Source organism: Populus euphratica, unplaced genomic scaffold (genome assembly GCF_000495115.2).
Source record: "Populus euphratica unplaced genomic scaffold, PopEup_1.0 scaffold222.1, whole genome shotgun sequence".
In the NCBI taxonomy this organism is placed as follows: Eukaryota; Viridiplantae; Streptophyta; class Magnoliopsida; order Malpighiales; family Salicaceae; genus Populus; species Populus euphratica.
In genome coordinates, this window is record NW_011500024.1 from 38,409 (window position 1) to 50,588 (window position 12,180).

Consider the following 12,180-nt stretch of genomic DNA (forward strand, 5'->3'; position numbering starts at 1 on the left):
ACCTCTCCTCCTCTTCTTTTTCTTTTATCCCAGTTTTGTCCTTGACTTCCTCTTTAACTCCTTCAATGCCACAAACCCTGGAGTCACTCTAATCTCAGATGCCAGGGTCGACACCTCGGTGATCAGACTCCTCAACGATACCAACCAGAACCCACTTGGACGTGCTTTTTATCCGACAAAAATCAAGATGAAACAAACCCAGAACTCAACAACGACTCTCTCTTCCTTTTCAACTTCTTTTGTCTTCTCCATATTGCCTAACATTGCTTAAAGTCCTGGCTTTGGTCTTGCTTTTGTTCTCTCTAACTGGACTAACCCACCTGGTGCTCTTACTGGCCAATACTTTGGTCTTTTTACCAATACAACTGTACCCTCAGCGGCGCCACTTTTAGCTGTTGAATTTGATACTGGGCAGAACCCAGAATTTAATGATCCTGATAGGAATCATATTGGTATTGATTTGAACAACCCTGTGTCTGCTTTAACTAAGCCCGGTGGATACAATTCTACTGCTGGCTTTGTGCCTGTCAGTATGGGAAACGGTCAGAATGTCCGAGCGTGGATTGATTTCGATGGGCCTAATTTTCAGATTAATGTTACTGTAGCTCCTGTTGGTGTTTCTCGCCCATCTGTGCCGATACTTAGTTTTAAAGATCCTGTGATTGCGAATTATACTTCTGAGGAGATGTATGTGGGGTTTTCCGCTTCAAAAACTACCTGGGTTGAAGCACAAAGGATTTTAGCTTGGAGTTTTAGTGATACAGGTGCTGCTAGAGATATAAATGTTATGAATTTGCCTGTTTTTAGCCTACCATCTTCGTCGAATTCGTTGTCAGCTGGTTCTATTGCTGGGATAACGATTAGTTGTGTTGTTTTGTTTGTGATTTGCGTGTTTGTGGTTTCTTGGTTTTGGTATAAGCAGAAGTTGAGAGATTCAGAAGAGGATGAGATTGAAGATTGGGAGCTTGAATATTGGCCTCATAGATTTTCCTATGGAGAATTAAGTCAAGCCACTAGTGGATTCTCCATAGATCAGCTTTTGGGCTCGGGTGGATTTGGGAAAGTGTACAGAGGAACTCTCTCAAACAATTCTGATATTGCTGTCAAATGCGTGAATCATGACTCTAAACAAGGTCTAAGAGAGTTCATGGCTGAGATATCGAGTATGGGCAGGCTGCAACATAAGAACTTAGTCCAAATGCGAGGCTGGTGTAGAAAATCCAATGAGCTTATGCTTGTTTATGATTACATGCCCAATGGCAGCCTCGATCGTTACATATTCCGCAAGCCTAAGAAGCTATTGAACTGGCAACAACGCCGCCAAGTCCTTGCTGATGTAGCTGAAGGATTAAACTATCTCCATCATGGCTGGGAAAAGGTAGTTGTGCACAGGGATATTAAATCAAGCAATATATTGTTAGATTCAGATATGCGAGGCAGGCTTGGAGATTTTGGCCTTGCAAAACTTTATAGTCACAATGAAGTACCTAATACAACTAGAGTAGTTGGTACATTGGGATACTTGGCTCCTGAGATGGCAACAATGGCTATAGCAACATCCGCAAGTGATGTCTATAGTTTTGGAGTTGTGATATTGGAGGTGGTTTGTGGTAGAAAGCCGATTGAAATGGGATCAAACGAGGATGAGGATTCTGTGCTGATTGACGTGGTGAGAGATCTGTATGCTGAAGGGAAGGTGGTCGAGGCAGTGGATGAAAGAATGAAGGGGGAGTTTGTGGCAGAGGAAATGGAGTTGGTGTTGAAGCTTGGATTGGTTTGTTGCCATCCTGATTCCCAAAGGAGGCCTAGTATGCGGGAGGTGGTGGCAGTTTTGGTTGGGGAAGATGTGGCTGCAGCACCTGCTGAGTTGTTGAATGTTTTGGCTAGTGGTGGCAGAGTCGGTGATGGTAGTAATCATGGCAGTGGAGAGGTGGCTCTAACGCTAGGTGAACCGCAGGTGTGAATATAGTTCTTCTATGAATTTTTTTCTTGGTTGAATTTGTGGTGGTAGGTATTGAAATTTTGGCACCTTAATTTGATTGAGTTTTGGCGTTAAATATTGAAAAAAATCCACTGCTGGTAAATTATGGCTGCCATGTCCAGAGTTCAAACTCAAGCAGTATCCCTGGAGATTTTCTGCTAGTCTTTTTTCTTTTTTCATATAGCATTTGTAATTTAATAAAGACTAGCAAAACATTCGTCTGAGAATAAGCATGAGTTTGTTCTACTCACGTAAATAAACATTTGGAGGAGGTTTCCTTATTTTTCACTTTATGCAGACAAGTAGCCCGGAAACTTCTCTCTGACTAATGGTCTTTGATCCTCATTTCTAATAAAATATAAGAATTGAACCATTCCGAAGAAACAAACATATAGAAATATAGAGTGGACAAATGACTTGGGAACTCTCTATGCAATGTAAAAGCCCTTCTATCTCTTCAGATTCCTTGGATGATAGAATTGGCAAGGGCAGACATGGACTGTCTTTCAAATTAGAATATGGAGTCACCTGTCGTGCTGTAAGAGAAACATTTGTGCGGTCCTATTGTTTGATGCTAGATGTGGCCATGTAAGAAAACACTCTCCTTCCCTCTCAAAGTGAGGGGTGTGTTTACTGATGTGCAAGATCCCATTAGTTTGTGGGACTTGATCTTTGGCCCATTAATCCTCATCCTACATGTTTAGCATTTTTTGATTGAATGAGAAAAGTCTCCTCTGAAGATAATATCTTTGATCAATCAAGTTTTAGCTTTTCTATAAAAAAGTTGACTGCACATAATATTTCAAGGCAAGTAGGCTGTCCCATTTTCTTTTTAGGGATCTTAAATTAAATATGCCTTTTTAATTTTTCACTACATGGTCAATGAATTAAAGGCAAGCAACTTTGTAAGGCAACGTTTGTAGTGCGGTGGATCATTTGTTAACCAGGCATAATTCAGACTGGACCAAGTCCAGCTCATGACTGATTAATGGAGGACCCTTTTTTATCATTTATTGCTTGCAAGATTCCCATTGGCAACGGTTACTGTCTTATCCTTGCCGTTTGCAGTGGCTACAGAGAAATATAATGACAATTGAAAAGGAAGGTTCCTGTTTTAAAGCCAATCCAATTATGACTTCTGGTGATAATATATGGCTCTTTATCTTGCTTCCATTTGTGTATTAAGTTGTGTTTGATAATTTTCCACTAGAGAATCAAGGATAAGGAAGCAAGTATCCGTGTCTCTGCTTTTGATTTGAACCCGTATCCCACTGCTATGAGTTCTTGTTGAAGTTCAGCTGGTTTAAATTGATAAGCGGAGCTAAATTGATCAAGATACCTCAGTTGTTCTCAAGAATATCCCAAGATAGTGAAACTTGATTTTTAGGGCATGTCCATGGTAAAAGGAAAGAGAGGATCCAAACTGAATGATTGTCCTTTTTGTTTGTTTCTTTGCTGGGGATTAATGACCGGAGCAGGGGAGGTGGCGTTGAGGAAATGATCTAAGTTCCATAACTTCAAGCTAATTGTTTTTGAAATCTGGATATTGGGTTGCTCATGGTATTGTGGAGATGCCAGAATTGCAGTGGCTGATTGTCCTTGAAATGTCTTACTGGCGGCTACCTAAATAATAATATTAATTATATATCGGAACTCAATTAATAAGTTAAAACTCAATTAATAGTTTAATTATATATCAGAACTCAATTAATAGGTTAAAACTCAATTAAGCTGAATTATTACTCAAAATTAAGCTGAATTATTATTTTTTAGTGGAATTAGTATTTTAATATGATATTAAAGTTTTAACAATAAAACGGTTAAAATTTAAGTTTTATTATTTTTATTTATTTAATAAAAATCAAACAATATAAAACTTTGTAAGTTTTAAATTTAATTTTTTTTTATTAAAGGGAATGTATTAAATAATAATAATAATATTTTATAACCTTACTTTTAAATTAAATTAATTTTTTGACGAAATTTCCCCATGGATTAGGATTTAATTGCATTTTGGCGAAAAAGCTTCATAACATTAACATAATTTTTAGCCATAACACATGAATGACTAGGCATTAGACTAGCACTAATGCCTAGTTTGAGATATAACTAATGCCATGCGAAGGTACATCATAGAGCCACATGAACATTATACTCGTACAGCCTGTCCCAAGACATAGTGGACGAGGGTGTTCTCTCATTCACTACCAAATCTTCCTCAGCCTGGCACACAAGAGGTTGAGATAAGAGTATTCTTCTGAAATTGGGGCCATGATTGAATTGTAGATTGGCAGGCAAAGCACTATGATAAAGTCCCATCCATTCAACTTATCTAAATGCTCAAGCTTTCAGCTTAACTGCTCAAGCCCTTTCTCAAATGATGCCACGATGAAATATGTACAAAGTGGAATGAAGGCATCCTTTATTTAGAACCAGATGCTATTGTTTACATGTCGTCAAGTGTTTGTGTATGGACGGTGAGGCTAAAGAGTGAAGTTAAGGGAGTGGAAAATGAAGTACGGTTTCTTTCCCTTGGCACCAATGTTGAGTCCCTGAGACTTCAACTGGCATAATGATGCGACCGACTTCTTCATGCTTTCCGGTCCACACACCAGTACTCCAATATCAGATCCACCAGTTTCATTTGGAAACTTGGACAATATATCTGTTTAAAACATGCAATTACACAAACAGTAATTGGAAGCAGAAATTTCAAATAATAGAATGTTGCAGAATTGTAGGAAAAAGATAGAACAGTAATACCTTGAAAGTCAGGCCTTCCTCCAAAATGAATTTCATGTTCCTCAACAGTACTTCTTGCCTCCACTGAACCTGCTAGTTCTGTGGCTTCATTATCTTGTTTTGGAGACACTGCTGGAATATCTTTCTTGAGCCTTTTCCATCTCAAGATAATTGCTAAAAAAGTGTTGCAAGCTAGAGCTACGATGAAAGAAGCTAGGAGAAGTAGATCAACAACTGAAGAGGGAGTCTTCTCTTTTGAGGCCTTGTTTTCTGACGGAACAACCATCTTTTGTGAGGCAGGACTCTTCATTTCAGTGGGAACAAAAATGCGATTAAAGAAAATAAGAGAAACTAAGAACTTAATGGAGGATAATGCGACCATGGCAGCCATCAAAATTGAACTATCTAGTCCGTGCACTGCATAATTTGAACATTCGGTGCTAAAGTTAACTGTTCTCGCTAGAGAGAAGTTATTCACTAATCCTATCACTGTTGCATTGGAACTCTCTTCCTGTGTTACATAAACTTTTAGATTTAGAGACAACTGTGTGGATGCCTGATTCAGAAGTTGAGAAGAAACTGAGTTTAACAGGCAAACATCTTGTGACTTCTTCACGACATAGATGAGCTGAACTTGTGTGGCGAATCTATACCTGCTGCTGCTTATGGAAGCAATTTCCTTTATGATGCTGAGAAATGGGGTTATCCCAGCTCCACCAGCAATCATAAGTAGGCTGTCATGCCTGCAAAATATTCTTAACAAATGACAATCTCGAAAATCATCCTTAGTTCATTATCAGTTCAAGTAAATTCTTCTTCTGTCTGCAATACTAGGTTCTTTTTTGCAAACCTTAGGAAGTCCAGTGAAGCAGGTCCATAAGGGCCTTCAATTGACACAGGTATACAGTTCATAGCACTGGTATCTGAATCAAGCTCTGCTGGTATCATGTCATAGAGAGAACTTGTCCAGCCTTCATTGCATTTTACTACAACAGACATCGTGTGATCATCATTAATTGAGCTAGAAGTGATACTGAAGGGATGCCACTGAAACTTGGAAATACTTGGTATCTTCATGTATATAACACTTGTTGGGGTATACTTCAATCCTGCAATTAGTATGAAAGATGTTTGATGAGAGAAGTTTTACTGCCATAACACTAATTTGCATGATTGTAACCGGGAAGGCTGAAAAGATTACCTGGATCCTTTGGCAGCGTAAGTTCTATGGCTTTGCTGGGGATTAGGTATATTCGTGCTGAGAGAATGCAGCTTTGTGGTCTTGATTGTAAGATTCGAAGTAGCTTGTCAAGACCAAAGAGAAATACCCCAGAAAAAACCATGTAGAAGTGCCGATCTCCAGCATGGAACAAGAAGAATATTAGGAAGACTATGTATAGATGGTGTGTGTAGTAGAATATTTCAAATCTCCTCCTCCTTATTTGAGGAAGTGACGTGATCCAGATTACCAGTCCTGTGACAAGAGCAATCTCTCCTGCCAGGTATATCCGTCCTTTTTTCTGCCATCTCCATATCTGTTATTGAAAACTCATAGCAAAAGATTAAAACAGAGAAGAAAAGGATAGGTTGGATGTTAACAACGGAAGATACCAAATTCAATCACAAAAATGCAAATTGAACCAATGAAACAGACTACAAGTTTTGTTTCAAGAGGGAAAGCAGAAAGGAAATAGAATACCTCATCTTGAATATGGCGACTGACTCCCCAGATGAACAAAGTGCCTGCACCATGAATTGTGGAAAAAAATATCATTGACGTCCCAAGCAATATATGGTATCGTACTGAAGCTTCAAACTGGATTCCAATTAACTGGAATATGGCCAAGCCCCTCAAAACAGGAAGAAGAAGCAAAGCCAGGCAGACTTCTGCAAGCAATCCGAATCGGGTGGCCACTCTTAGATACTTGATTTGCCATCTGAAATACAGGTAAACATCAGCAATGGTGTTACTCTTGATTTTTAGTATCCACCAAATGTTTTTTAGGATTATTAGAACTCACAAATCTAACTTCAGTGACTTGATTGGCATCAAATTTTTGAAGTCATTACTGATGCGGGCATAATAAGTCCAAGCTAGAAAGAGGAAAAAAAGAAACACTGCCAGAATCTCTAAGCTAGATAAAATTCCCACAAAGCTGTTTACCACCACAGGATTTGAGAAACCAACAGTTGCACTCCTTGCTGGTCTGTCATCCATGTTAATCATAAGAAACAGTAAGCCATTGATTTCTAGAGATCATGATCTAATTTCACAACCATATTACCTGCTACGAGGAGGCTCCTTCGTAACCAAATCCAAGTAAACTAATCCAATTATGGTCAAGGCAATAGGAGGAAATGTGAATACACCAAAGTTGAGACCTGCAGTGCATTCAGTATTATACTAATATAAGCATTGATACCAACATCTGCAATTGCCATCATGAATGTTTTATGTTTTTCAATAAGAATGAGCACGCAGATGACATCTCTTGCTTGATTCTATAAATTGATAGCTGATGTTGCCATGCCAGAGAATAAGTGTGTAGATTAATATATATAAAAAAGATGATTTAGCACTAAGCAAAAACCAATTCAGATGGCAAATCCAAGTACAGACCGTAATAGCCAAAAACTGCGTGCCTAGCACTATCTTCAGCTCCTTTCCATTTGCTTGTCCACAGATCAGTAGGCTTTAGAAGCCACAGAGCAATCCAACCAGCAAATATTATGATCATCAGTACTTTGAGAAGAGCAAGAAGAATGGCCTTTGTCATGGCTACTATTTCTGATCTGTACTTCATTAGTTTGAAAGGTATTCCTTATATAAAGAACATTGTACAATTCAACTTCAAGACCATTAGTAGATTACACATAGCCCCACTACCTCTCACAAGTGCCACTCACTTACATGGCGATTTGGTTATGGTTGTCAAGTGCAATCCCGATTCCACTGCAGTATGATCTGCAATCTCTGACATCGATATATATACGTGTGTTTATATGATTTTTCAAATTTCAGCAGTCTAATAATATCCTCCACAGCAGCAAACACTTGAAGAAGCCTGCATCAAGATTTAGTTAGGTGACGGTAATGGAATCGATTACAAGAGATCTTAATTCATGCATACGACGTCTATAGATTCCGTTCATGTGCACATTGTCATGAGTTATCACTTATGTTGTTGAATGGCAGCTTTACCTTTCTGTTATAATCATCTTTCAACTCTTGACATCAGATAGTGGGCTGATGGTGCACCCACACCAACTTTGATGTCTGTCATGGGAATATTCTTCTTTTCATCTCCTCGCATAATTCTGCTCTGCTCTTGGTCAATATTGAAATCTTTATGTATATAGAAATAATCACTTGCAAATACAGAAAGGGCGTGGATTCATATTTGTGATGCAGGTTAAGCTTACCGTTTAGAGGAGTCCAATCATATATGCTGTGTGGTCCAACTTGAAATATAATTCATGTAGTAAAGTGGCTGGTGGAGTCTTCCGTTGATGGCTAGACCGACTGCCCCAACTTAAAAAGCTTTTGGTCGTTACTCTTCTATTAATTACAAAATATTTCTTTTATTGATTATTTGTTGCCTTTGAGGGCATCAAACTTTGTAGGAGGAGGAAAGGAAGAGGCAGCCGGTGTTATTATTGTTAGTTTGATTTGGTTCAATTTTAATTAAAAATATAATTAAATTAATTTTTTTTAAAATTTAAACTGTAATTTATTTAAATCAACCAGTTTTGTTCGGTTTAAATTTTAAAATAAAAATAAATTCAAATTAATATAACTTAATTTTTCAAGCTGAATTAATTTTTCAAGTTGATTTAATTTTTTCAGGTTTAGTTAAGTTTTAGCTCGATTTGATTAGATTTTTTTTATTTGAATTTAATTTTTTCAGATTTAGTTAAGTTTTAACTCGATTTGATTAGATTTTTTTTATTTGAATTTAGTATAGTTCAGTTTTTTAGTTTAAAATTTACAAAATTTAAATTAAAATAAATTAAATCAAATAAATTTTTTTAAATTTTAATAGGTTTAATTGGTTGTTTTTTTTATTTTTTTTATTTAATTATTTTTTTATTTTTATTTTTGACTTATTTCTTAGGAATAAGTAGATAAAAGAGTCATGATTATTAAGAGATATCATCTCCCCTGTTCTTCCTAGAAAGAGGGGACGGAGTTAGGCCTTAGGCCAAGTGGGCGCCGACCATTCTGACAACTTTTGCATTTTGTTGACACCTGATATACACATGTGGTTGATAATTGTTCAAGTGGGAGATTGATAGCTGACTTGTCTGTAGAGAAAAGCATGTGAAGTAGGATAAGATAGAAAAAAACATAAAATAAAATCAAAATATGATAATTGAGGTAGGATTGAAGAACAAAATCTTGAAGAAACCAAATCAAGAGAGATCATCTTGACAAACCAAATCAAGAGAGACATGTTCCGTCTTGCAAAAGGGACAAACATAGCTTCTTTTATTAAATAATTCAAGGGGATTAAATTAAAAATTTACAAACAATTATATTTATTAGAATAATATATAAGTCAAAATATTGTTGTATATAATCAAATTAAAAACTTACAAACAATTAAATGATTAATTTTGGATCACATTACAATTGGTGTAGATAACTAACCCAACACTGTATAACTTCTAAAAAAATATATTTTATTTTTTGGTTATGAAGAGTATTATTATGTTTATTGTATATGTAGTTTTTGAAAAATTCATTAATCTATCTCAAATTATTGATCTTTGAAGATTATACAAGCTTTTTGTTCATGACATGGGATTTTTTTTATCAATAATTTACTCCAAAACTCTTTAATATGATGTTTGGTTATTAGAAATGAGAGGCATGAAGTCAAATTAGAGAGGTCGATCTTTTAATTTTAATTTTTTTATTTGAAATAGTAAAAAGAAATTAGAATGAAATTTAATTTTTTATACATCATTTTTAATATTAAAAAGAATAATTTCAATTTATAAAATATTAATGTTAAGGTTAAAGATGATCATCAGACTTTGATTTTATTATGTTTGTTACCCCTATTTTATAATCATTTCATTAATATTTTGTTATATAAAAATGATAGTTTTAATCCACTACAGAGTTGAAAAATTGACTCATTGATGTTGAGATGGATTATATTACTAGCGAACATGTCAAAACTTTTTTAAACTACAGAGTTGAAAAATTGACTCATATTGATGTTGAGATGGATTATATTACTAGCAAACAAGTGGAGCTTGAGGTTAGAGCTTAAAAAACAATGCAAGAAGATACTTTAGTTGAGCTTGTTGAGGAAGTGGTGCAAGATATTATTGTTAAAAATGCATTTCAAGAAAAACCTTATAATATTGTTATATAAAGATAAATAAGACGGATAAAAACATTAGTTAAGTATGGTTATGCTCATCGAGTTGATTTGGCCTTGAATGTTACAGATAATCTTGATAATCATGAGCTTTATTTTTATAAAGAGGCAATTCCTTACAAATAATATTTCAAATGGATGTTTTCTATAAATGAAGAGATTAAGTCTTTTTATAATAATCAGGTATGGAAGCTTGTTAAACCACCATAGGCCTAAAAGTTTGTTGGGTGTGAATGGATTTACAAGAAGAAAGATGGAATTCCAAAGGTTCATAATGCATGGTTTAAAGCAAGTCTAGTTGCCAAGAGCTTTATAGTATGGACTTTAATAAAGTATCCTCTTCAGTTGTGAAGCATGGTTCCACTTGAGTATTGTTTGTTATGGTAGCATTGTTTGACTTAGAGCTTGAGCAACTAGATGTCAAAATAACTTTTTCACATAATGAGTTAGAGAATAGGATCTATATATCTCATCTAAAGGATTTCATTTCTCAAGACAAAAAAGACAATTTGTGTTTATTAAAGAAATCATTATATAGTTTGAAGCAATCACTAAAACAGTGGTATAAAAGGTTTGATATTTTTATACTTGAACATTGTTATTTTAGAAATGACTATGATAGTTGTATGTATTTCAAAAAGCTCTCATGTGATATTTTAATTGTGTACCTATTATTGTAAATTTATGACATGCTGATTATCTCTAAGAACATATCTAAGATCAATAGTTTAAATGATTAGTTGAGTGGTGAGTTTGAGATGAAAGATTTGGGTGCAATTAAGAAGATTTTAGATATGAAGATACATAAAGATTAAAACATTGGCAAGTTATATTTATCACAGATGAAGTATCTTAAAAAGATACTTAAGCGTTTTGGTATGCAAGACTACAAGCTAGTGGGTACTCCACTTGTAGCCTATTTTAGGTTATCTTTAAGTTTATTACTAGAAATTAAGGAGGAAAAAGAGCACATGTAAGGTGTTTCATATAATAGTGCAATTGGAAACATTATATATGTTATGGTTTGCATTTATCTAGACATTTCATATGTTATTAGTATGGTTATCAAGTTTATAAAAAATCTTAGTAAAGTTTACTAGTAGACAATTGAATGGCTTTGAGGTAATATAAATGTTGACTTAGTATATGATAGAGATAGTAGTACTAGAAGTTGTGTTAAGAGCTTTATAGATTCAGATTACACTGATGATTTGGATATAAGAAGATCATTAATAAGTTATGTTTTTACTCTCTTGAGGTGCGTCATTAGTTAGAAAGAAATTTACAATCCATGTTATTGCCTTGTCTACAACAAATATCAAGTATATGACATTGACAAAGGTAGTTAAAGAAGCTTTATAGATAAGAGGTTTTGTTGACAATCTTGATTTGTCACATGAGTTGATTGTTATACATTATGATAACCGGAGTGTTATGCATTTGACCAAGAACTAGATGTACCATGAAAGAATTAAATATATTAATGTGTGGTATCATTTTATTATAGATATCATGTCAGATGGTGTTATATGATTTAATAAGATTGTTATAGCTAAAAACCTTGCAAATATGCTAATGAAACCTATATTTGCAGCAAGTTTAAGCATTGCTTGGACTTGATTGGTTTGTGTAGTACTTGAAAGATGCTTGATGAGGGCAATTAGGGAGGAGTTTAAGTTTTGTAAGTTAGCTCAATTTAAATTGAGGTAGAGATTTGTTAGGTTTATCTTAAATTATAAGTTTACATGAGAAAATAAATACTCATGTACTTAGTTTATATATGCCTAAACTTGTTATATTTTAGGGTTAAAGTTTATTTAAAAATATCTTCATTCTCTACACTTTGACAGTTATATAAAAAAGAGTAAATGTGAGTTTTGAGTTATTTTGAGATTGAGAGAGCAATTTTGTTGTCATCTGACCCTACTTTCTTATAGTGAATTTTATAATCATTTTTCCCATAGAGTATGTTTAAGTTGTTAAACTACGTAAATTTCTTAAATGTGTTTATATGATTGATTATATTTATTCTTTTTTTTTTATTTCTCTACTTGTCAATTGATT

At 34.7% G+C, this 12,180-nt stretch overlaps 2 protein-coding genes across 3 annotated transcripts; one reads left to right on the forward strand and one right to left on the reverse strand.

Moving 5' to 3' along the window:
• Nucleotides 1-4: 4 nt before the first annotated feature.
• Nucleotides 5-2,262, forward strand: LOC105142088 (L-type lectin-domain containing receptor kinase S.1-like; the record flags this gene model as incomplete). Its single annotated transcript, XM_011049547.1, is given in 1 exon segment — nucleotides 5-2,262. A coding segment is annotated over 1 exon segment (1,959 nt), but the record flags the coding sequence as incomplete, so codon positions are not given.
• A 1,800-nt stretch (nucleotides 2,263-4,062) lies between these two features.
• On the reverse strand, nucleotides 4,063-8,041 carry LOC105142058 (ferric reduction oxidase 8, mitochondrial-like). Of its 2 annotated transcripts, XM_011049509.1 has the most exons (9): nucleotides 7,926-8,041; nucleotides 7,344-7,788; nucleotides 7,009-7,105; nucleotides 6,745-6,930; nucleotides 6,423-6,660; nucleotides 5,925-6,258; nucleotides 5,574-5,832; nucleotides 4,745-5,466; nucleotides 4,063-4,646 (listed from the first exon to the last, which is right to left on the reverse strand). In XM_011049509.1, exons 2-9 carry the CDS (start codon nucleotides 7,525-7,527, stop codon nucleotides 4,465-4,467), a joined length of 2,202 nt encoding a protein of 733 aa, XP_011047811.1. In that variant the 5' UTR covers nucleotides 7,528-7,788; nucleotides 7,926-8,041; the 3' UTR covers nucleotides 4,063-4,464. The 2 variants fall into 2 exon arrangements, with proteins under 2 accessions (XP_011047811.1, XP_011047810.1); XM_011049508.1 differs by lacking the exon at nucleotides 7,926-8,041 and having other exon boundaries at nucleotides 7,344-7,904.
• Nucleotides 8,042-12,180: the final 4,139 nt, after the last annotated feature.